Below are 25,525 nucleotides of genomic sequence, written 5' to 3' on the forward strand. Positions count from 1 at the left end.
GGAGTGGGAAAGTTTTTCCTTGTTTGTTTATTTTATTTATTTATTTATTTTAGGAGGTACCAGGGATTGAACCTAGGACCTTGTACATGGGAAGCAGGCACTCAACCACTGAGCTACACCCACTCCCCTGTTTGTTTGTTTTTGTTGTTGTTTGTTTTTAATTGCATTAGTACTGGGGGAGGTGGTGAAAGCACACAGAAAACATTTCAGGCTACCAGGCCAGTTGCGTTATACAAAGGTGACTGAGATTTTTTGTTTTTAATATAAAATTGTATATTTTTTGTAAACCTTTCTGTTTACCTTGTCTATACTTCATTGGTACTCTTTTGTATTAGTTCTTAACATTTATCTGATTGACTGAATAAGTAAAATTAGAGGTCAGAGTATGCACACATCTAAATCTAGTGGGTGGAGCTAAGTCACCCTCCCTTAGTGGTGAGTGAGCACAGTCTTTTCCCCACTCCTTCACTAGTAGGGCATATTACCACTTTTTAATGTGTCATACGGTAAGCAAAAAAGCTGTCTTTTTAAAATGACATTTGCCTAATTTGCCTAATCTGATGAAGTTGAATGTCTTATTGATTAGCTTACTCTGTAAGTTGCCTGTCTTTTTTTTTTTAGGAGGTACTGGGGATTGAACCCCGGACCTCGTACATGCAAAGCAGGCGCTCAACCACTGAGCTACACCTGGCCCTGCTCTATATTGAAATGAATGGTAGTGGAAGCACTCCATAGAAATACTTGTATTCTTAAATTCATATTGTGAGCAAAACAAGAAACACTAAAAATTAACCAGAGGAAAATAGAAGAGAGGAATCAATAAAGGTAAAAACAGATAATACACTTCACATTCTTTATGGTATGCATGTTAAACCTTGGTAAATAAAGAAAAAAGATACAAGCAGAAATAATGAAATAAAAAACAAAAACCAGTAGACTTGATCATTAGGTTGAAAAATTAGTTTGTTGGTTTTTTTTTTTTTTTTTAAGATTTCTGGCAATCCTGGTTAAGCAAAAATAAGCAACACAAAGGAATGATGTGACGAATATATAACAAGTTCAGATATTTAAAAAATTAATAAGAGAGCTTATAGGAATAAGTTTTAAGTGGTTAATAAGACTAAGAATTGCTACTTTTCCCCTCAGGGAGCATTTAGAATTGTCTGGAAGAGTGTTTGCTCTGCTGGTTGAAGTGGGGTTGCTACTGGCATTTAGTGCCTGCTGACCAGGAATGCTGAGCATCCTGTACTGTGCAGGACAGCCCTTCACAGTGAGGAATTTTCCCACCCAGAAATACCATTTGTGCCTTAGAAATGGTAGCAACTGGCAGAAGTAGAAAGCTTTAACAGATCCAAGAGACAGTAGGCCAATCCCCCCAAAGGCACTAGGTCCAGCTGGTTGTAGGACAGTCTTATCTAAAAGGTCATTCCTGTCTCCCCCTGCTCTCGTAGGCTGCCTGGGGAAAAAAAGTGTGTTCTCCCCTTGATGGACAGGGAGGGGACCCAGCAAGTCCACCCTAACTTGGTGGTACAGGGCCTGCACCACTGGTTCTGGAATTCTCATCATCTAACCTAGAGAAATAGGTGCTATAAACAGGAAATTAAGCAAAATGCTGGCTGCTAGAGATCTTTCAATTGTCTTAAGTTTTTCTTATTATTAAACTACAGGCCGTACATCTCTTAGTTCTCACAAAACTACTATCATTTTAAACTGACTTGTATATTAAGGGGAAAAAAGATCTTAAGTAGGATGTCTTAAACTATTGCCTGACCCTCTTCTGTGATGGGTATTGAATTTGATTGTTTGGGATTTTCTGTTTTTAAAAATGTAGCACTTGACTTTTTTGCGAAGGGAAAAAATATTCCATTGGAGGGGGGATCATTCCTGTGCTATTGAAACTATTTTAAAAGGTAGAAAAAGTCTTCTGAAATCATTATGCATGACTAGCATAACTAAGAACAATGCTTTCTGTTTTGTGTAGCACAGTCATTACTCTTTAGCATTTAAATCTTTGTCCACCAGACATTCTGGACATACTACCACCCAGAGAAACAGTGAAACTTTTCCAGGTTTAATAACAAATGGGAAAGTAGCCAAGAGCTCTAAAAGTCATATTCTCTGTGGTGCTTTTCTGTAGTACCCACTGACAGTGCTTGAGTCTACGTGAAGTGTTTACTTGGCTTAGGACACTGGTGAATGGCTATCTGAGGAAAGTGCTACATATGGACACTGGCCTTTTCTTTCTACAGAGTTAGATGATGTGGTACATAGACCCACAAGGTTTTTTTAAGATACAATTAAGTCAGTATTTCTGAGAGTTATGCGTTTGGGTCTGTGTGCAGTTGTATACACCTGTTTGAAGTTTGTTTGTCTTTTTAAGGGGAAGAAAATGTTTTTTATACTTCTCCCTCCATTCCCACTTCCAAAGCACTGCCAATTACTGAGTCTTTTGGGAATTCTATATTGTAAACCTTGGCTTTTTCCTTTACCACTTAGGATTGAGTTTGCTCAGATGTGCTTCCATCTGCAGTCCTACTTCCAAAATTTTGTTGCTTTTTTTAAATGCTGTCTTTCTAACTTCATACCTTAATGACATAAACAAAAATCTCCATTTACTATTGGTTTAGTGAGATTTTGAGAAAGAAAGAAAATATGTGCCTGTGTTCAATCCACCATCTTTATCTGGAAGTCCAGGCTAGATTTTCACTGTAGATTCCAAGGAGTGCCTTTATGTGCCTTTTCTAAAGGTAGAAACTGTAAATGAGAAGGTTTAACAGTAAAGCCTTATCTTCACCAGCTTCCCCTTCTCTCACCTCCTTTTCTTCTAGCATCTCCTGCTAGCAGCTCTGGTGTATAACTGTCTTCCTCTTACTAATTTATGTTTCCAAATTGGAATAGTTCACTTTTCTTTCTGTTATTAAACAAGCCCCATAATGTGAACTACACACCTATATTTTCTTTCAAACCAAACAGGTCAACAGCCTTTTATATACAAAGCAATATGTAATCATGCAGTAGGAAATGCAAGATGGGTAAAATAGAAAGCAGGTAAGGAAACTTTATAAAGGAAGTTTCACCTGCGCTGAACCCTAACTAGAGAATTATACTTGATGGGCAGAAGTAAGGAGGAAGGAGAGGGCATTTCAGGCAGAGGGAACAAAAAAATGATGGGAAAAGATAGACAGTTTGTTTGGAGAATGGTAAGTAATCCAGTTTGGCTGGAGCAAAGGGAACTTGTCAGAAAGTATTGGATCTCGAATGTCAGCCTTTGTTCCCAAGGCAGTGCAGTGTTGCTGAAGCTTTTTGAACTGGGGTGACAGGAAAGTGGCCCCACTTTCATAATGTATGACTGTGGGTCCTAGAGTACAGCTGGGCTTCAGGGAGTCCGCTGGAGAGAGTTAGAGGCAGACCAGGACCACAGCAAGGGCTTTTAAGAAGGGTGTTTTCGTTTCCTGCGCTGCTCAAGCAAATACCATAAAATGGGTCAGGTTAAACAGTGGTAATTTATTCACTCACAGTTTTGAGGTTATGGAAAAAAGCCCAAATCAAGGAATCATCAAGGCCATGGTTTTGCCTGAAGACTGTGTGCTCTGGGGCTGGCTGCTGGTGATCCTTGGTCCTTAGCTGGTCACGTGATAAGACACATGGCGGCATTTCCTCGTCTCGCCCTTCTCTTCTGGTTCTGTTGATGTTCAGCTTCTGGCTGCTTCCTCTGGCTTTTTCTCTCTCTGTCTGAATTTCGTTCTGCTTATAAAGAACTCAGGAATAGGATGCGGGCTCATCGTGACTGAGGTGGGCCACGCCCTAACTGAGGTAACTTCATCAGAAGGTCCCACCGACAGCGGGTTCACTACCGCAGTGATGGGTTCAGCTTAAGAACATGTTTTTCTGGAATACATGCAGCTCTAAACCACCTCAGAGTATATGGCTGGGAGAGGTATTGAAGAGGTAGAACTAGAACTTTACAGTCAAATGTGGGGAGATGAGGAGGAAAGGGTATTGTGGATAGCACTGGTTTTGAACCTGCTTAATTGGAAAAATGTTGTGAAACTAATGGGAATAGGGAATTCAAGAGGTGTGTTTTTGAGGGAAGATATTAAGTTCAATTTTGAATATGTTAAATTTGAGGTGTTTCAGGTACCAGGAGAACATCCAGGTAAAGATATTCAGTAAAACCTTGTAAATGTAAGGTTTTTTTTTTAAGATTTATTTTTTAAAATTTACCCCCCCCCCCCAACATTGTTTGCCCTCACTGTCTGCTCTGTGTCCATTTGCCGTGTGCGCTCTGTGTTTGCTCATCTTCTCTTCAGGAAGCACTGGGAACCAAACCTGGAACCTCCCATGTAGGAGAGAGGCTCAATGGCTTGAGCCACCTCAGTTCCCTGGTTTTTTGTGTCTCTCATTGTCTTTCCTCTTGTTGTCTGTTGCATCACCTTGTTGCATCAGCTTGCCCGTACGTGCCCATTGCGCCAGTTTGCTGTCTTGCGTGTCTTCTCTAGGAGGCACCAGGAACCCCATCTGGGACCTCCCATGGTGTATGTGGGAGCTCAATTGCCTGAGCCACATCTGTTTCCCAGAAATGTAGGTCTGATGTTCAAGAAAGGAGTTAAGATTAGAAATACAGATTCATCAGTCATCCAGTTTTAGGTGATGGTTAACATAAAAAAAAATCATTTTCTGCGGGAAGTCTTTCTAAGAACAGACTTATATTTAGGGGCCTGAGGGGACAGAGACATAGGAAGATAACCAAGATGGTATGGTGCTATCTTAGAAGCCATTGCCGAATGTGACAGAAAATGCGAAATAACTGTGGTTTAGCCAAGCTGGAAGTTCAGAAGAAGTCCAGGCCTGGTGTGACAGCTTCACGATTGTCAAGGAGCCATTCCTCTGCTGTCTGCCCCTCTTGGTCCATGACAGCTGTTCATTTTCATGAGAGCAGCCCAAGAAGGAAGAAAAGGAAGAAGAAAGGTACGTTAAAGACAATTCCCAGGAGATCACATACCAATTCCACTTACAGCCATTGGTCACGTGCTATACCTAGCTACAAAGGAGGCGGAAAATGTAGTCTTTATTCTCGGTGGCTAAGAGCCTCTCTACAAGTCCTGTGACCAAGGAAGAAGGGGCTCTTTCATACCAACATGCAAGAGTTTCAAAGAGCAGGAGAGGCAAACAATATTCAAGGATGTAGAAAGAGCTAGAAGGATGAAGATTAGGAAAAGGGTCAGGCAATTAGAAAGCCACTGGTAAATCCTAGATAGGGAGATACGTCTTGAGGCAGGTGGGAAGAAATGAAATTACTCCCAAAATTTTGACATGGTCTGGAGGGTAGTTTAGGAAGTTTGACCTCAGTCTTCTCAGGAAAGTTGTTGTGATTATCTTCCAGGAGTACTGGTTCTGTGGGTAAAGATGACAATTTGAAAAGAGCTGAAGAGATGAGGAATTGTTCTTATGGTGATACAGTTTTCAAGAGATGAATAAAAAGATAGCTGTGCCTAATAGTCAGGGCTGGTTTTGAATTCTTGCTCTAACACATATTGACTGGTGATCTTAAGGAAGTCATTTAACCTCTTTAAGCCTTAGTTTCTGCAAGTAAATTAAGGTTACTAATTCTTATCTCATGGTTGTGAATATTAAAAAGAAAATGCATAGGACAGAGTCTGGCACAGAATATCTAGTACTTAATAAATGGTAGCTGTTAGAAGCCATCTGAGTTAGATGAAGTGGTTGAGGATTCAATCAGTTGTTTCTTGAGTATTCAACAGTGTTTAGCATTCCAGCAACTGGAGAAGAGAGAGCAAATGGTTGTGAATACCCAGTGTTGGAACTGGCAAATGATCAAGGGAAACAAGGAAGGCAAGTGTGCTATTAAATTAGGCACAGTTAAATATCACGAGTGGTTGAAAACTGATCTGGGCAGAACTGTACTGAAGAATGGTGGAGTTTGAGGGGCCAAAGATCTAATGGCAGTGAGCAGATTCTTTAGGAGGAGTTTAAAGAAATGTAAGAGATGTAAAGTAATGAGGTAATCAAGCATCAGGTCAGTCTGGAACAGTCTTTTTTTTTTTTTAAGATTTTATGTATGTATGTATGTATGTATGTATGTATCCCCTACCCCCCACCCCAGTTGTCTGTTCTCTGTGTCTTTTTGCTGTGTGTTCTTCTTTGTCCGCTTCTGTTGTTGTCAGCGGCACGGGAATCTGTGTTTCTTTTTTTTTTTTTTTTTAAAGATTTATTTATTTATTTAATTTCCCCCCCCTCCCCTGGTTGTCTGTTCTTGGTGTCTATTTGCTGCGTCTTGTTTCTTTGTCCGCTTCTGTTGTCATCAGCGGCACAGGAAGTGTGGGCGGCGCCATTCCTGGGCAGGCTGCTTTTTCTTTTCACGCTGGGCGGCTTTCATCATGGGCGCACTCCTTGCGCGTGGGGTTCCCCCACGCGGGGGACACCCTTGCGTGGCACGGCACTCCTTGCGCGCATCAGAGCTGCGCATGGGCCAGCTCCACACAGGTCAAGGAGGCCCGGGGTTTGAACCACGGACCTCCCATATGGTAGACGGACGCCCTAACCACTGGGCCAAAGTCCGTTTCCCTGTGTTTCTTTTTGTTGTGTCATCTTGTTGTGTCAGCTCTCTGTGTGTGCGGCGCCATTCCTGGGCAGGCTACACTCTTTTTCGCGCTGGGCGACTCTACTTACGGGACACACTCCTTGCGCGTAGGGCTCCCCTACACGGGGGACACCCCTGCATGGCAGGGCACTCCTTGCGCGCATCAGCACTGTGCATGGGCCAACTGCACACGGGTCAAGGAGGCCCGGGGTTTGAACCGCGGACTCCCATGTGGTGGATGGACGCCCTAACCACTGGGCCAAGTCCGCTTCCCTGGAACAGTCTTAAGTTCCAAGGCTGGGCTGTACCCCTGGGACTGAGGCAGGGGGAGAGGTGATGCCTGGTCTAGAAGGTTTTCCACTGTGCTCCTACACTTCATCCTGAACCAAACTCAAGAACCCTGAGGGTGTGCCCTCTACTATACCTTCCCTGGCATTTCAGTTTTATTCTCTTTAGTTTACAGGGGCCTTAGAAGAAACCAGTCTCCTCTGCAGATTCAGGGAAAAAGGAAACTAACCTCTCCATGCAGTGTTAGCATGAGGTGCAATTTGGAAATGGTTTTAAATGAAGAATGATAATGAGAGCAGCTGCCATTTATTGAATGATTACTGTAGGCTGGCCACTATGCTGAATTCATTCACTCTGGTTATTTCATTGCATATCTCAAGACAGATCTTCAGAGTAGGGGCTATTTTTATCCCTGTTTAATAAATGAGGAAAAAGAGGTTAGGTTTTGGAGCTGGGATTTAAGCCCTAGTTTGACTGAATCCTAAACCTGTGCTTTTAACCATGAGGCTAAATCATTTCCTCAGAAGCCCTTCCGCTCATGTTTGTAACATCTTAGATCTGGAAGGGACCTTAGAGGGTCATCTAATCACAGATTTAAACCATACTAAATCTCAAAGCCCTAGAAATCCCTAGCTTCTCATTTTTTGAAAGAGACTTGTGAAGAGAAGTCATTGGGCCAGGCCGATGAGTTAGGCCTCTTGAATCCCAGTCTAGCTCTTGTTCTGTTTATCAGGTTGCCATGGACCAGAATGGAGGCTCAACCTTTTTGTCATAACAGATTGCAGTCCCCAACAGATGTTTGAGTAACCTCGTCAGTACCTTCCTCCCGGGAAAGTGTGATGACCCTGTAAAAGTAGCCAAGAGTAGGGGTTTTCCTGGACATACATGACCAGGCAATTCAGGGGTTCCAGTTCTAGTGGAAAAAAGAATGCTAAACAGCCTGGTAAGCTGGAGTCCCCCAGCCTTTTCCTGGGCCCTGAGGATGTGTTCAGTTAGCAGCCCCTCAAGTGAGCTGCATTTTTCGGCCCTAATTTAAATGGGCAGAGATGACTGAAAATGTGTAAATGTCACTATTCAGAATCCCTTGAGGTCCCTAGGGATCATCATAGTAATCTAAATGCAGTACAGAAGACCCCTTGCTTCAGCAGCTCACAGAGTGAAAGGAAAATGAACACAGAGAAGGAATAAAAATCGGAAGTTGAAGAGTCTGGGAACGAACATGCTGGTGCGTCCTATTTAGCAGAACAGCCGCCCTTGATGTACGGAGAATCAGCAAGTGGACCTCCCTGGGCCCCCTCACCTCCCGTGTCTCCTGGAAGGGCAGGCTGAGGAGTGCTCCGAGGGCAAATGGAGAGGAGTGTTGGGAGCTGTTAGTTCCCACCAGAAGGCAGGCCTCAGGCCTGAGGGGTCTCCTTTGCGAGTCAGGAGTCCCTGGGCACAAGGTTCGTGTCTCTGGCCTTCCTAATGTATTTCCATTTTTGTTAAGCCCGTCACAGTCGTACTTGTCCTTCAGCACCCAGCTCAAAAGTCACCTCTTCTGAGAAGCCTCCTGATTCTGAGTAACCAGGTGCTCCTTCCTGTTCACCATGTCCTTTGTTTATGCCTTTCTTAAAGCATCTCTTAATCTTTGCCTTGAATTCTGATTATTTCCGCATGTGCCAGTCTCTTCCAATGGCTGGTAAGCCTGTTGAGGCAGACTCGGCGTCTGCATCTTTATTTCCCCCAGCTGCCCGTGAGGGCAGACACTGCGAGCTTAACCAAGGAATGGAGGGCTGCACAGACCGTCCTGGGGCCTGTGTCAGAGTCCCTCTCTTCAGCCCTCGCACCGTCAGACCACCTGTCCTTTCCTCCTGCTGTCAAGAGTTGTAAGGATGATGACGGTAACGATATTCGTGAAGCGCTTTGTGTTTTACAAAGTACTTTCAAGTGCACTGTCGCTGATCCTTGCGACCGACCTGTAAGGAAGGGAGTAGTTCATCTCATCAGCAAGTAAAGTAGGTTGTAGTGGATCCCTGTGGAGGATAATAGCAATTGGTAACATCTCTTGTGAGCTTGGAATGCGCCCGGTGTGGTTCTATATGCTTTTCAGATACCAAGATGTCTTACCTTCATAGGCTGTGTAATTATAATAATCAGATTCTTTTCTATGATTTCTTAAACTCCATAAAATATTGGAGGATCATGTTTTCTGTAATGAAATTATGGCCTGCAAAAATTCTTCCACTCCACTTATTTCCTTCTTTCATAAGTTTCCATTCCTTCTTCTGCCCACTTTGTTCCCCTGGCGTCTCTGGTATTGAGCTCTTGGCATTTGTCTCTCTTTCTTCATTGACGCCAGCATGAATGGGTGGCTGTTTGACAGCGCCCCCACTGTCGCTCCCTCTGTAGGAGTCAGAACATTCTCTGGGCCTGTGTTCTGAGAGCCACCAGGCAGCATGAGCCAGGCTGGCTCCCAGTTCTGGGCTGTAGAGTTTTTCTTTTGTGGTTGTCAGGTCCTTCCCCACACTCCTAAGAAAAACTGTTAAAAAGTAATCTGGAAGTTAATGCTAAAGAATAGGAGCCTGTGCTCCTGTTACCAAAGTCCTCTTCTTGCATTCCAGTGTGGTCCGAAGGGCATTGCCTCTTGGCCTCTTTGGGCCAGGATCTGTAGGAAGTTGGCCATTAGAATATAGTCCCAGAGGTGGCAGATTTTGTAGCCTGGTTAACGCTCTCTATCAGTCTCTCCTAGGAAGTACTCTTGGCCTGCACCACTACAAGATGGTCATGTGTCATCCTCTGTGGTTCTACCACTTGACAGCTCCTTTCTGGCTGCCAGTTGTCATGTGTGATATTCATAGCCATGAAGTCACAGTTTCCTAGGGTGTGAGTTAAGCCGTATGGAACTCTGTGAACTTAGCATTGCTTCTTCCCTTGAGAAGCGATTCAAGTTGTTAAGGGCTTGTTCAGTGCTCTGAGCCTGACCTTTGGGGTTGGGGTTTGTGAACTGGGGGATAAAAATCCTGAAGCAGTCAAGTGTGGAGGGAGGAGAAGCCAAGTTCATACTTCTGGGCTCCCTGTGGGCAAATAAGAGCCATAAAGTGGAGCTGATCGGCTGCCCCTCTGCAGACTTGTTAGAAGCTGAGCAGGCTGTGGAGACTGAACCGCTGCTCTTCAAGGGTGGGATGGATGGAACCGCATCTCCCGCAGGACTTTTGAGAGCTGGGTGTTGGGATCCTCCCTTAAAGGCTGTCTTGAAAGAAACAGCATTGTGAGACACTAACATTGTGCTTGGGCAGTGGAACTGTTTGCTCTTTTTACATAAACCTTATAATTTGAAATAATTTCACACTTAAGGACAGTTGCAAATATAATACAAAGTTCATATAGAGAATGCCAGCACCTTCCCCTAGATACCTAGATCCACCAGTTTATACATTTCGCCGTATCAGTCTGTTATCCATCCATTTTCTAAACATTTGAGAGTAGGTTGTATACATCATGCTCCTTGAATATGTAATATTTCCATGTACGTTTCCTAAGAACAATGATATTATTCACTTATGTAACGCCTTAAGTACAGTTAACAAGTTCAAGAGCATTAACATTGATAGGAAGCTTGCTGGCTGTATTCCAGTTTTTCATATGTCCCAGTAATGTCCTTTTAAGTTTTTTGTCCTCCATTAGTAGATCCAGTCCAGGGTAATATCTTGCATTTAATTGTCATTGTCTCTTTAGTATTCTTTTTTTTTTTTTTAATTGCAGAAACATATATATAACAGAAATTTTCCCATCCCAACCTTTCCCATGCATAGCATTCCATGGGATTAATCACATTCACAATGATGCTCTACCCTCATCACCATCCAACTTTCCCATCACCCCGAAGAAACCCTTTACTCATTATGCATTAACTCCCCATTCCCCCTTTCTCTCCTACAGTGTACTGTTCTGGCTGTCTCTCTGAGTTTGCATTTTCTCTCTATTTCATATAAGTGGAATCATAAAATATGTGTTACTTTGCATCTGGCTTATTTCACTCAACCTGATGTTGCCAAGGTTCATCCACACATCGTGGCATGGAGACCGTGTATTAGTACATCATCTTTTAGTAGTGCTGCCCGCTGCCCGTTTTCATTTTGCATCCTTCGCACCAAACTATCTTTTTCAGTTGCAGAACTGATCTTTTTTTTTTCAGGAAGTACTGGGGATTGAACCCAGGACCTCGTACATGGGAAGCAGGCGCTCCCCAGAACTGATCTTTAAGAAGGGGCTTTGAGCTACAGGTGTGCTGATGAGGGAGAGTTGGCGCTATACAGCGGCAAGAGGAGAAGTATGTAGGCAGGGCTCTGCAGAACCCCCTTCAGGGGGGGAAGTTTGATAGGATACGGTGGAGATTTGGATTCTCATCACTATCATAACATTAAAGGGATTTCAGTCCAACCCACTTCGTTTAGAAACTGAACCCAGCAAGATGAAATCACTGCCAAGTCCACACAGCTGGAGAGCAGCACAGCCCAGATCAGAACCAGGGCTCCAGAGTCCTAGGTCAAAATTCCCACTCCACCCCACCCATTGTACTAGCCACTAAAGGTCTGTGGGCCCTAGGTTTCTCATCAGTAAAAACAGTAACCTCAGCCCATTTGGTCCTGTTGTTATCTGGTAATGTGGGCTAAAATCTTTAATGGGACTGAGCTGTTCATGTGAGGGGAAGCCCTTGGCTGTCACGGTGTGGTGCTGATGTTGGACTCAGATTTGGTCAATTATTTATGCTACTTCAGGGCAGAGGTATTTGATATCTTGGATAAGTGTACAGTAGTAGTTGGCTTCATGAGCTAGTAGTGTCAGATTTCTAGGATGTTCGAAGGTCTTGAGAGAACTGCAAATGTCTCCTGGCATTGACAGATTAGATCGTTTCGTTTTCAGTGGATCAACTAAGGTTAAACTTAAACAAATATGAGCAGCTGAGAGGCTTTAGAAGGAGCAAGATGTGCACATTCTCAACAAAGAAAGAAAGAAACAAAGTCCTGGCTCCCTGAGGAAGGATGAGGTGTGGATCTCTGAATGGCCCCCTGAGGAAGGAAGCAGTTATTTCTCTGCTGTTTTGTTTTGCACTTTCAGTTAAGGAATTCCAGCAGTTGCAGGTTGTGGATCATGAGCTCCTTTTTTTTTTTTTTTTTTTCCTCTGTTGCTGCTTGCCAAAGGAAGGGAGGGTGGGTGGCTCTAAATAACACTTTGGCCTTTGTGGAAATGTATCAGATGTTCCAGGAGTGAGTCTCATTTGCTCGCGTTTGCTGGCTGGCGCACGCTCTCTCCCTCTCTTTCTCTCCTCTCCTTTCACTTTTACTCCACATTCACTCACTCTCTCCTCACTTGTGTCCTTTCTGTAGGGTATAGTTAGAACTTCTCCTCGCCTTATATAGCAAGATCTGGTCGTTAATGTTAACAGAAATCTAACAACGGGGAAGGCTGCCAGATAGCATTAATCAGACCAGTGTTTGGAATTTCATAAATGCTCTGACTTTGGGTACAAATTGAACATTAAGAACAATACGAAACTGTTTTCTTCCTTCCTCTCCTCCTTCCCTCCCTCAGCCCCCTTCCCCAGCCTGTCCAGCTTCTCTCTCTTTCCCTGTTTTTGAATTCCTCTCGTCTGCCGTACACTTGCTGCGTTGGAACTTTGTTGGATCTTGACACGTTTAATTTTTTTTTATTTCTGTCTCTCCATCCCCTACAAGATCCCAGGCAGAGCAGCAGCAGCTGGAGCCAGGACTCTGTGGAAGGGCAGGACGGGCCGGTCCCCGAGCAGTTCTCCGGTCTCCTCCACGGCTCCTCCCCGGTGTGTGAGGCGGGGCAGGACCCTTTCCAGCTGCTCTCTGCCACTGGCCAGAGCAACCCAGAAGGGTCCCCCAAGCAGGGCGCCTGCCACGAGCCCAGCATGCAGCTGGAGGAGATGCATGCACACACTCCTGGAGCCTCCCAGACCAGCGTCCCGGACCAGAGTAAGAGGGCAGGCTACCCAGCAGGCCTGCCCGCCACCAGCAGCCAGTCGCACCCCGAAACTTTGACTCACGCGGCATCTCCGCTCCCTGGTGGCACTGAGGAAGGAGACCAGAGCGGGGCCAGAAGCCGAGCCCCTCCCACCGACAAACCCAAAGCTGAGCTCAGACTCAGCCGCAGCTTGTCCAAGTCTGACTCTGATCTCCTGACCTGCTCACCGACAGAGGACACTACAATGGGGAGCCGGAGCGAGTCCTTGTCCAACTGCAGCGCTGGGAAGAAGAGGCTGGAGAAGTCGCCCTCCTTTGCCTCGGAGTGGGACGAGGTAAGGCCGGCGTGACATCACAGAGAGCTGGGCCAGCCGTGGCCCACCACAGCTCCCCTGTGCTGACTCCCAGGTAGGGTGAGGACCTGGGCCGGGGCTGCCCCGGTTCCTTCTCACTGGTGCCAGTGTGTTTCTGACACCTGTGAGGGAGGCCAGAACCAAGTGGCCAGGGCAGGGGACCTTGCTGCCTGGGTTACAGAGGACAGCTCCACCGTGGTTAAACTTGAGGGTGGAGGCCCCAGCAGAGCAGGGCTGAGGGAGAGGTAGTTCCTAGAAATGACTCGTTGTTAGGAAATGTTTGGATCCCAGTGGCCCCACTGAGGGAGTCATGCTCGCCCTGAAGATGCTTAAGAGCTAGAGTGCTTCCTGTGAGTCCTTGGGGAGGACGCGGAAAGGAGTATCTGGGGTGTGCTAGGAGAGGGAGATCTTTGAGAGGACTTTTCTATTCCCCTTTTCCATGGTTATTCTTGCTGTGTTCCCCTGGAAAACCAAATGCCCTTCCCAGCAGAAGTGTCCTGCCCATCCCACATTCCTGGGTTAGTAAAGCAGAGGACTGGTGGTTCAGGAAACAGAGAGCAGGGAGCAGCAGGCATTTGGAGTGGAGGCCCAGGTCCTTTCATTGTTATGGAGTGGTTAGAAATGTGTATCCAAATAGTTTTCAGTGACCCATGACACATCTTATTAGGTGAAGAATGTGTTTCTCCAAGATTGGTAAACACCCAGGGCATATTGAAGTGCTACCCTTGCGTGCTTCTTGCTGGGTGGAAGCTGCCTTTGAAGTGAGCTGGTCTGTCTCAGGAACGTTTTCAAGAGCTGAATTTAGCTCTCCAGGAGGAGGGAACAGTACAGCTGACGTGTCTATTTGAATGACTTCCCCTTCACTACTCTATTCGGGTTGCAGATGGAAAGGTTTGTAAACCAAAGCCAGTCACATCCCTAGTGTGGGAGCAGGGCCGGTGCAATTCCTCCCGTCCCGTTATCTCCAGAGAAGGCGGGGCTTAGGACTCTGTTTCCTCGGGCACCAAGGCGTGCTTGTCGAGGTTTTCACCGGCAAGCAGACTGGGCGAGCCTGGACTAGGTGGCGGCTAGGTGGCGGCGGCAGCAGGAGCCCCAGGATGATGAGAGCGCCAGTGTGTATGTCTGTAGGGATGTGTCCTCTACATGTGTTTTTCAAGTTTTAAACTTTAAAAATTGACGGTCAAGCATAGGGTAAGAGTTTAAAAGTAAGATAAAGGTAAGTGCATCGTGCCCTGAAATGGTACCAGAGGTCAGTGGCAAAAAGCATCACCGTGGAGGAAGGCAGGTGTGAGAGGTGGGGAGCAGGGCTTAGGGAAGGTCACAGAGGAGGGGAATGGGATGTAGAATTAACAACCAAGTGTTTTGTTTGAAACCAGATTGCTGCTAGAGGGACGAAGAAAGGGCAGGGCAGGTAGAGAGAGGCATGAGCCAGGGCATGCAGGGGGAATACACATGCCTTTTGGTTTCTAGAAGCAAAGAGTTTGTATTGGGGAGAAAAAGAAATATGAGTAGACAGTGAGATTGGGACCGACGGTGAGAGGCCTTGAACGTGAGGCCAGGACGTGAGTGCTTGATTCGCCAGGCAGTATCTCTGAATACTTCACGTGGACTGGAAGCTTTCTCTAGAAGCAGGGGCCGAGTCTAGAAGGGAAATAATGAGGTGCCTCTGGCTCTCGGGAAGTTTCTAAGCCAGTCTAATGAATTGCCTCCTCTTTATGGCTCCTTTTCCGGAGCATCCCCCCACCCCAGGGGTCATGACTGCTGGGTGGCTCTTCACAGGATAACTGCACCCTGTTAACATGGAGCGCTGCCAGGCAGTCTTATCAGTGCCACCATTTTCCCCTAAAGAAACACGAAGTCATGAGGCAAAGCCTGGTTTAATGGAAGTTAGCCATTTGAGCTGATCAACCGGTTGCCTCTTGGCATCTTAATTAGAAGAGTTACGTGTCTCTCCTGTTCTTTCCTGTGCAGGTAGAGACTGTGGGTGAGTACAGCGCGCCCTGGAACCCGTCAGGGTCTTGGTGTCCTGGACCAGTTCTCTAGGGAGGCTGGGGCCAGCATTTGCACCAGAAGCACTGGCTACGTTTTAAATTTGAAAAACAAGCAAACGAACATAAAGGCAATTGAGGTCTTATTGGAAAGAATTCAGAAGATGGAGCTTGGCCTGCATAGTAAACATTAGCAGGTCCATTATGTCTAACACCTCAACATTGTTTCGGTTTTCATGGGTATCTCTAGCTAAAGAGAAACTTCAGGTGTCTCCTTCCCTCTTTCCCTGCTCCATGATTGCCTTAAACGCCCCGGCTTTGGCAGGCTGTCCAAGAACAGGGTTTTAGTTCATGGCCGTGCCCCACCCTGTCCTTGACCAGTGCCTGGCAGCTGCCGTGCAATCTCTCGTGCTTGATGATTTTTTGTCTTTGGTGTCATTAGTTCTCCAGAAGATGGAGAAAATTGCTCTGAAAGAGTTTGGACTCAGCCCAGCTCCTCACGGTGAGGCATGGGGAGGGAAAGGAAGGCTCTGGGGCCTACGTAGCCGTGATCACAGCACAGACGGAGTTGAGTCAGCCAGGCTGCTCCTGGAAGGCAGGGCAGGGGGGTGGACGGGGCACAGGCTCAGGAGTCAGCAGGTCCAGCCTTGAGTCCTGGTTCGCCATTGACTCCACTTTGATGCATGGGTGGCCTCACTAAGCCTCCGTTTTATTGTCCTTATTTGTAAAAGAGGAGTCAAATCTGTTTTTCAGAGTTGTTTTGCCAATTTGAAAAGATGTTTTAGTGCCTAGCACAGTTCCTGGCGTTCAGAAGGTGTTGAGTAAATAGCAGACATTAATATTATTGTGCCTGGAGGTCATGGGAACTGAGGCCGTGAGGGTCTGCAGACCTTCAGAAAGGCACAGGTCTCTGAGGGTGGTGCTCTGGCGTCAGGTTGGGGGGCAGCGACTGTGGGAAGCAGTGGAATTCAGGCCCTTCAGCAGGCCATCCTCCCGCAGGGCTCCGCCCCACCCCGGACCGGAAGGGGAGGGCAGGTGCCGGGCATTGTTCTTTAGGAAGTAAATGCGCCCTTCTGCCCCACTGTCTTAGAGAAGGGACCCAGAGAAATCTGCAGCCCTCTCTACTATTTATTTTTCTAATGTATTCATCTGTGCTAATGGCCAGAAGTGGCTGGTTGGTTGGTTGGTTGTTGGGGACGGTGCTCAGTGGCTGAGGAACATGCACAGCTAGCAGACGTGGGAGTCACTTTCTCCAAATGCCTACTGCGCCTTCCTGGTGGTTAACGCGGCCTTTATCGAATAGCCTGCGCAGATGACTTCTGAAAGTTAGCCTGCTTGCGATAGCCTCTTAACATCCACTGGTGACACTAGCATTCTCCCTGTTTTCTATTAAGTTTTCAGTAACAAAGATGTAATAAAGCTTGCCTTTCAGAGAGCATAGCCTAAGAGATGTAAAGCCAAGCTTCAGTAGATGTTTTCTATGTTCTCCAATGAAATCAAATCATTCTTTGTTGTCATAGTGATCTCTGGGGCATAACAGAAGTTTAAATAGGAGTTGTACAGAAATAAACCTTTAAAAACAGGTAGACTTCAATCAGGGATTCTTAGTCCTGAATGCCCATAGATAGAATTCAGGGTTTCTGGAATCTTGGGTGGGAAAGAAATCACATGTTAACTTTCACTAGTCTCTGAATGAAAGTGAGCATTTGACATGGTTATCAAAATAATAAACTTGAGATATGGACTATTTTTAAGTATAGATAAGGAGTGGGAAAATCTCCTGCACCCCTGTACATATAGTTAACTTCTGTTCATATTTTGATGTATATTCAAACTTGAGGTCTTGGTGTATTTTCTGATTATAGAATTTGCTTTTCTTACCTCATCACTGCATATCATGGCTGTCTGACCACGGTGGCTTAGTTTGATAGAGCTGCTATTACAGATACTACAAATTGGTTTTGTTTAAACAACAGGAATCTATCGGCTCGTGGTTTTGAGGCTAGAAGTAGTCCCAAGTGATAGCAACACGGCTTGCTTTCTCCTGTCGTCTGTGGCTCCTGGTGCAGGTCGTGGGCCGTCCTTGGGGCTCGTTGGCTTGTCCCTCTGCCTCCTGTCCCGTGGCAACGGCCTCTGCTTTCTGGCTTCTGTCACTTCCAGGTTGTCTTTCTAAGACTTTCAATAATATGGATTAAGACCCACCTTAATTCAGTTGGTCACACCTGAACTACGAGAATTACATCTTCACAAGGTCCTGTTTACAGTGGGTTCATACCCACAGGCACACAGACTATGAACATGTGTTTGTTGGGGTGCATAAGCCAATCTACCACACATGGCAGTGTCAGTGAGAGCTGGGTCCAGATCTTTATTCTTAGTATTCTGTGGTATGACTATCTCGTCTGGTTGGTTCATTTGTTGTTGTTTAAACCATTCTCCAATCACGAGATACTGTGCAGGGTATTTTCCGTCTGCCCCACAAGTCCATTCCCTGACCTCTCTTCCTACCTGTGTGCCCAAGGCTGGCCTCTGTGGGTTGCATCAGTGGGCCACGGTATTCTTGGATTGCCTGTGCCCCTCTGCTGAAGGCCACTACTCCGGAGAGATGACGCCCTCCCGACAGCTGCTTGCTCGGGTTCTGGTAACCACTCCCTCTCCTTGACCCTGCACGCCTGGGCTCCCTCAACCCTACCCAAGCCTGTACAAATAATCCATTCATTATGCTCTTCCAATTGCCCAGTTTGTGCCTTTCTTTTTTCCTGTTGGGACCCTGAGTGATACAGACGTTTTTAGAACTGTTTTGATCAAGTCAAAACAAGAACAGAGGCAGTGTGCTGGAGCAATAAACATGGCTCTTGCATGTAAATTTTAAATTAATCTTCATTTGCAAATGAACCAGAAGGGGATTGAATGTTCAGGATGCTGGAAGCAGGAAAAAATCATTTATCTGGGAGCCTTTCCCCCTTCCAACTACAGGCAAGAGGCCTGTCCTAAGGCCTCCTAAGTTGGCAGTATGGTCAGCACGTCACTTGTGCTCCTCCTGCATTAGAATCTTTCAGTGTATTTTCATCTTTGACTCCTCCTTAGGATGATGCAGCCACGGGCACAAGTGTACACAGCAGCAACAATTAGCGTCTGACAGAAGTGCCTTGCAAGGAAAGCGAAGTGCTTCCTGGTCGGACTGTGGCTTGAATGTAGCAGTCGGTGGGGTCAGCCAGGTCTCTCACACCTGCCTTTGAATGGAAATGAAACTTACAGAAGAGAAAACCACAGAAGATGGCTTGTCTACTTAGCATAAATGTTTTGACCGTTTAAAACTTGGGTACAGGCTTAAATAATAAATTTGTGGGGTTTTTAATTTTAAAAATTGTTTTTTAATTTTTTATTCAGGAAGTTGTAGGTTGACAGAAAAAGAATGCGTAAAATACAGTTACCATGTACACCCATACCCACGCTCACAGTCTTCCCTCATTATTAACACCTTGCCTTGGTGTGATTACTTTGTTACAATTGATGAAACAATATTACTATAATTATAGTGCCAACTATAGTCCATAGTGTACATTAGGCTTCACTTTTTTGGACTATCCTGTATGTTTGTTTTTTTAAATTCTAGTAACATGAATACAATCTAAAATTTCCCCCTTTAACCACATTCAAATATGCAATTCAGTGGTGCAAATTACATTCACAATGTTGTGCTCCCATCACCACCATCCATTAGTAAAACGGTTCCATTGCCCCAATCAGAAACACTACACCAATTAAGCATTCACTCCTGATTTCCTTCCCCCACCCTGGCCTCTGGTATCCTGTGTTCTAGTTTCTGGCTCTTTGAATTAGCACATTCTAATTACTTCACTTCAGTGATGATGAACGGCTACATTTTACATTCCCACCAACAAGACTTGAGGGTTCCTATTTCTCTTACATGCTCTCCAACACTTACTTCCTGTTTTTTGTTTGCTTGTTCTTTTTATTTAATTGTAGCCTTTCTAGTGGGTGTGAAAAGGTACCTCATAGTGGTTTTCATTTGTACTTCCCTCATGGCTAATGACGTTGAGCATCTTTTCATGTGCTTATTGGCCATTAGTCTCTATTCTTTGGAGAAATATCTGTTCAAGTCTTTTGCCTAATTTTTTTTTAAACAAGTCGATTTTATTGATACGTATTGATAAAGCATACAGTTCACCCGAAGTACACAATCAGTGGAGCTTTGTTGCCTGTTTTCTAATTGAGCTGTTTGTCTTTTTGTGGTTGAGTTGTAGGATTTCTTTATATATTCTGGCTCTTAAACCCTTATCTGATATGTGGTTTCCAAATACTTCCTCCCATTCTGTAGGTTGTCTTTTTACTTTCTTGATAAAGTCCTTTGATACACAAAAGTTTATGATTTTGGTGAAGTGCCATTTATCTGTTTTTTCCTCTGCTGTTCATGCTTTTGGTGCAAAGTCTAAGAAACCATTGCTTAACAAAAGGTCTGAAAGAAGCTTTCCTGTGTTTTCTTCTAAGAGGTTTTTTAGTTTTGGTTCTTATATTTAGGTCTGTGATCCATTTTGAGTTGATTTTTGTGTATGGTGGGATAGGTTGCCTCCTTCATTATTTTGTAGATAACTTTAGTTTTCCCAGCACCATTTGTTAAAAAGACTGTTCTTTCCTCACTGTGTGGACTTGGCACACTTGTTAAAAATCAGTTGGCCGGAGGATTTATTTCTGAACTCTCAATTCAATTCCATTGGTCTATATGTCTTCCTAGTGTCCATATCATACTGATTTGATTTCTGTGGTTTTGAAATAGGTTATAAAATCAGTAAGTGTGACTCCGGTTATAAAATCAATAAGTGTGACTCCTCCAGCTTTGTTTTTTTTTTTTTTTTCAAGATGGTTTTGACTATTTGGGGTCCCTTACCTTTCCATATAAATTTGATGATTGGCTTTTCCATTTTTGCAGAGAAGGCTATTGGAATTTTTTATTTATTTCTCCCCCCTCCTTCCCTTGTCTGCTCTCTGTGTCCATTTGCTGTGTGCTCTTCTGTGTCTGCTTGTATTCTCATCAGGCAACTCCAGGAACTAATCCTGGGACCTTCTAGAGTGGGAGAGAGGCGATCATTCTCTTGCACCACCTCAGCTCCCTGGTCTATTACATCTCTTATCTCTCCTCTGTGTCTCTTTTTGTTGGGTCATCTTGCTGCACCAGCTCTCTGTGTGGGCCAGCACTCCTGTGCGGGGCAGCATTCCGGCACAGGGCAGCACTCCACATGGGCCAGCTCGCCACACATGCCAGCTCGCCTTCACCAGGAGGCCTGGATATCGAACCCTTGACTTCCTATATGGTAGACGGAAGCCCAAATGCTTGAGCCACATCCGCTTTCCTTTTTTGTTTTGTTTTTATATTTTTTCATTTATTGAGAATTGTTTTTTTTATCTCCCCCCCCCCCCCAACTGAGATGTCTCCCTTGTCTTTCTGCTCATTGTCTACACATCTTCGTTGGGAGGCAAGGGGAGCTGAACCCGGGACATCCTGTGTGGGAGGCGAGTGCCCAACCGCTTGAGCCACTTCCACTTCCTACTAGTTGCATCATCTGCTGGTTGCATTGTCTCCTGGTTGCGATGTCTGCTCTTTGTGGTATCTGCTGATTGTGGCAGTTGCAGCATTTGCTGGCAGGTGCATCTGCTTGTTGCAGTAGTTGCAGCATCTGCTGGTTACAGTGTCTACTGGTTGTGGCATCCGGTTGTCGTCTTTAGGAGGCACCAGGAACCAAACCCAGGACCTCCCACGTGTGAGGCAAATGCCCAATTTCTTGAGCCATATCCACTCCTGCTGTTGGAATTTTGACTGGAATTGCATTGAATCTGTATCACTGTAGGTAAAATTGACATCTTAACAATATTTAGTCTTCTAATCCATGAACATGGACTGTTCTCTCATTTATTTAGGTTTTCTGTGATTTCTTTTAGCAATGTTTTGTAGTTTTCTTTGTACAAGTCCTTGATTAAATTTATTTAAATTTAATCATCCTTGATTAAATTTATTCCTAGATATTTAATTCTTTCTGTTACTATTATAAATGGAATTTTTTCTTTGATTTTTTTCCTTCAGATTGTTCATTACTAATGTGTAGAAACACTCCTGATTTTTGCATGTCGATATTGTACCCTGCCTTTTTGCTGCATTTATTAGTTCTAACAGCTTTTTATTAGTCATGTTGAGAAAGTTTCCTTCTATTCCTAGTTTTCTGCATGTTTTTATCAAGAAGAGTGCTGCAATTTGTCAGATGCCTTTTCTGCATCAGTTGAGGTGATTATGTGGTTATTTTCTTTCATTTTATTAATGTGTGGAGTATTATATTAATTGATTTTCCTGTGTTGAACTACCCTTCCATACCTGGGATAAATCCATTTGGTCATGGTTTATGTTTATTTTAATACGCTGTTGGATTCAGTTTGCTAGTGTTTTGTTAAGGATTAAATTTGTGCTGTGTAATCAGCCTTCATAAATATTAAACAAGTGGAAATGGGTGAAAAGCAGGGACATGCTTTTTATATGCATATTGTATAAACTGAAAATAATTTCTGGTCAGAGAGCTTGGGAATGCCCTGATTTTGTCTGAAATGATAGCTGAGGGAACACTTGGCTCTTGAATTCCTTAATGAGAAGAGAAGTGGCAGCGGCGGGAGGGCACCCTTCCTGGCCAGGCCCGATATCTTGCCCTTTCTAGCCTGACCTCCAGTGAGAGGTATGATGTCATCGAGGGAACAGATGATTGGTTCTTCTCCACAGAGGCTTCGGCTGCGTTTAACCCTTGAGGGCTGGGTGCACAGGAGGAAGGAGGACACACATGTGAAATAAAGAGGTTTGGGGCCGAGTTTCCACTGAAAATGGCTCAACGTCCCACACTATATTCTGCAGTATGTATTATTCTTTATTTAAATAAGCAAGCTGTGAAGTCCTTTTTATTGAACCAAAGCCTTCCCACTCTAAATGAGAATATGACATTCCTACCCCTGAGAACAATTGGAGCTTACAGTGTTTATTTAAGGTCCTTCCTGGACAACTTTTGTCCTAGATTGAACACCCTCTAAATATCTGTTGTTTTTGTCCTAGATTGAACACCCTCTAAATATCTGTTGTTTTAAATGATCTGGTAAGACAGGTATTTTTTCATACTTCAGAAATAATGTCACTTATTTTGTAGGCAGGCTCATACAATTTTGGCCTTGCTCTCTGGTAATAAAAGTGATTTTTGTTAGCCTAGATTAAAAACTGTAAGTGTAGGCATTTCCACTGCAGACAAAACACCACAGTGTTGTGAATAATCCAGATTCTAGTTCTGGCTCCGCAGTTAACTAGTGATGCGAAGACTGGTATGTTCTCCACCACCACCACCCCTAGCGCTCTATTTTGTTCCTTTTTTCTCACCCTATTTCTTTCTTTTTTGCTCTTTTCCACCCTTTTCATCTATGTTCTTGCCTGTCTTTTCCTTTTCTTCTTCCTTACTTTTCTCTATTTTTCCTTTCATTCTTATTTTTACTGGTAGAGACAAGGATAGGCTTTTCTAATAGCCTTTCTTTCTCAAGAGTTTGCACTAGAAGGTTGTTTCTTTTTAAGATTTATTTTATTTATTTATTCCCACCTCCTGCCCCATCATTGTCTTGCTCGTTGTCTGCTCTCTCTCTGTCCGTTGTGTGCTCTCTGTGTCTGCTCGTCTTCTTTTTAGGAGGCACAGGAACTGAACACGAGACCTCCCTTGTGGGAGGGAGGCGCCCATTGGCTTGAGCCACTTCCACAGCCCACTGCTAGAGTTTTTCATTTCATTTTCTCCTTTTAGCATTTCTGCCAGTGTTTACTCAATTTTTATGTTCTACAGAGGCATTTTTTTTAACCATTCATGGTGTTATATGCCCTCCCCCCACCCCAACACCCTTGCATTCCCAGCCTACATACATCCAGTCCTTTCATGAACAGTCTGGTTCCGTTTAGATGTATCAAGAGAACACTGTCAAGCACCCTTCAGGGATTTTGTGGTAATTGTGAAATTGCTAGCAATATAAGAATTTCCCATTTCTGTCCATTTCTGGTTTCGTTGTTTTTTGTTTTTTATTTTTTACTTTTGTTTTTCTGACACTGCCCAAAACCTTGGATCACAGTGAATGTAGGTGAATATATGGGAAGAATTTGATCTTTATACCAGTGCATACAAATGCTGAGAAGCACAGACACATTTTCCAGACATTCTTTATGTTTATATGCTTTGCTTCTAGTTTTCTGTCTTTTCCTTCTATTTTTCTAGTAAGTAGCATCATTAGAATACAAGCTGAGTGATATTATGTTATTTAGGAAAGAGTAATTCTTATTACTATAAATATTTGTGTCTTAAAACAAGTAGATGCATTTTCACATAATCAGTAATAATGTAAAATTGAATTATATTTTTATTCCATTTGACCTAATTCACCTGCACTCGGCATAAGCAGTGGAAAAATAGGCACAACTCCCTGACCTTATGGGGCTGGTGCTTCAGAAAGCTAGAGGGGCAGAGAAATGAAAGAGGATAAATAAGTAAAATTCCAAGTATGCTAGTTGGTTATGAGTACTAATGAGAAAAGCCTGGGAAGAGGGATAGAGGGCATGGCAGGTGTGGGGTTGCCATGAGGTGGGGCAGCTAGGTAAGCCCCCTTTGTGAAGGCTGTGAGAAAACAAGCCATGTGGTGTGTTTGTGCAATGTTATTGAGCTACTTTCTTTTCCTAATTAGTTTCTCCTGTGAGAGAAATTTAAAATTCTCTGCTTCGCTTATATTGTCCTACCTATGTACCTTATTACTTAACTTTTACTAAGAATTTCTAACACTTGGCCATTATCCTTGTCATCTTGGGCAAGGATCATTGGGTAGATTCAGGGGGAGGGATTGGATCCTTGGTCATCATTTTAGGGTAAACATTTCTGTGGGTGCATCACATGCTCAGAGCAGGGATGAAATCCAAAAGCTAGGATTATAAATCAAGGGGAAAGGAAATCGGAAGATGGCCAGGCATCTAGGAAACAGGAGGTCCCGTGGGAGGGGGACAGCCAATTAGGTGTTAAAGGAGTCCTCGCAGGTGAGGCCAGGTAACACACCATTGTTTGGAACACGGAAACGATGCTGATGCCCTAAAAGGACACTCACCACAAATATTTTTCCCTGACAGATCTTAAATACTTTCTCTCTGGACCTTCGCCCACAGGTTTCAAACAGGCCATTGCAGCCAGTTAGGTGTGAGAAGCTAGTGGCAGCCTCAGATATTCTCTGACCCCAGCTGAACTTAGAGAAGGTTTGACTAGAGGGAGCATCTAAGACACCAAGTATGGGATGGTCTTTTGTGTGTGTGCGCACGTGTGCATGTGTATGTTTGCATGTGTGTAGAGTCTGTTGTTTTAGGGGGTGCTTTCCATTACACCCAGTTATGTCTCGATGGGGGCCGGGAGGATGTAGCAGCCATCTGTGCCAGAGACCACAGCTGCCTGGTTGGTGAATGGTAGTGAACGCAGGCCCAGGTCCGGGTCGGGTTGAGACGCCATGTGTTGTGATGCCCAGGCTTGCCCTCACTCCTTCCCAGTGACTTTCCCCAGGTGACCGCTGCTGCCTGTTTTAGCCCTGGTCTGCTCTGGCTCCCAGGAGCCCTGTGAAGTATGGCCAAACGGCCTGCCTTCATTAGGTACTTAGAGGACAAATATAGTTCTGTGTTTTTTCCTCCCTGAAATGAATAGGCCCCGCAGAAGTTTCAGTTGCTTAGAAATGTGCTGTGTGGTCAGAATGGCAGATGAGTAATTACCTGCCCAAATAATGAGAGAAGTGCTTTTATTACATAAGACTCTAGGAAAGCAATTAATCTGGAACTCAGTTGGACTTCCTTTGGTATCTGTGACCCTCAAAACAACTCAGAGCTGTTTTCTGGACTCCCGTGCTGTGCTAGCACCCTCAGAGAGTGCTTTGTTATCTCAGCCCCACATTTTCATGGACGGTAACCTCCCTACGGAGGGGTTCCTTTTCTTTCCTTCATCCTATTCTCTTCACCGTATCCCTTTTTCAAAAAAATTTAAAGCAATTTTACTGAGATATATTCATATACCATACAGTCTACCCAAAGTTTACAATCAGTGGCTTTTAGTATAATCACAGTGTTACATGTTCATTCCCACAGAAACTTTTAGAATAATTTCATTACTCCAAAAAGAAAAATTCCACATCCCTTAGCAGTCACCTCTCAATCCCTGTATTTTCCTCAGCCCTACATAACCACTAATGTAATTCTATCTTTATAAATTGATTTATATTTACATTTTATATAAA

The 25,525-nt window shown here is 44.3% G+C and overlaps 1 protein-coding gene across 7 annotated transcripts in view; it reads left to right on the top strand.

Annotated features, from left to right (window-relative positions):
• ANKS1A (ankyrin repeat and sterile alpha motif domain containing 1A) overlaps window positions 1-25,525 on the top strand; it is a 244,802-nt gene that overhangs the window by 125,073 nt on the left and 94,204 nt on the right. For all 7 annotated transcript variants that reach the window (XM_058306599.2, XM_058306598.2, XM_058306600.2 and 4 more), the window contains one exon: window positions 12,604-13,190. In XM_058306599.2, coding sequence (XP_058162582.1) covers window positions 12,604-13,190 — 587 coding nt within the window. The remainder of the gene's footprint in view (window positions 1-12,603; window positions 13,191-25,525) is intronic.

Source organism: Dasypus novemcinctus, chromosome 11, assembly GCF_030445035.2.
Source record: "Dasypus novemcinctus isolate mDasNov1 chromosome 11, mDasNov1.1.hap2, whole genome shotgun sequence".
In the NCBI taxonomy this organism is placed as follows: Eukaryota; Metazoa; Chordata; class Mammalia; order Cingulata; family Dasypodidae; genus Dasypus; species Dasypus novemcinctus.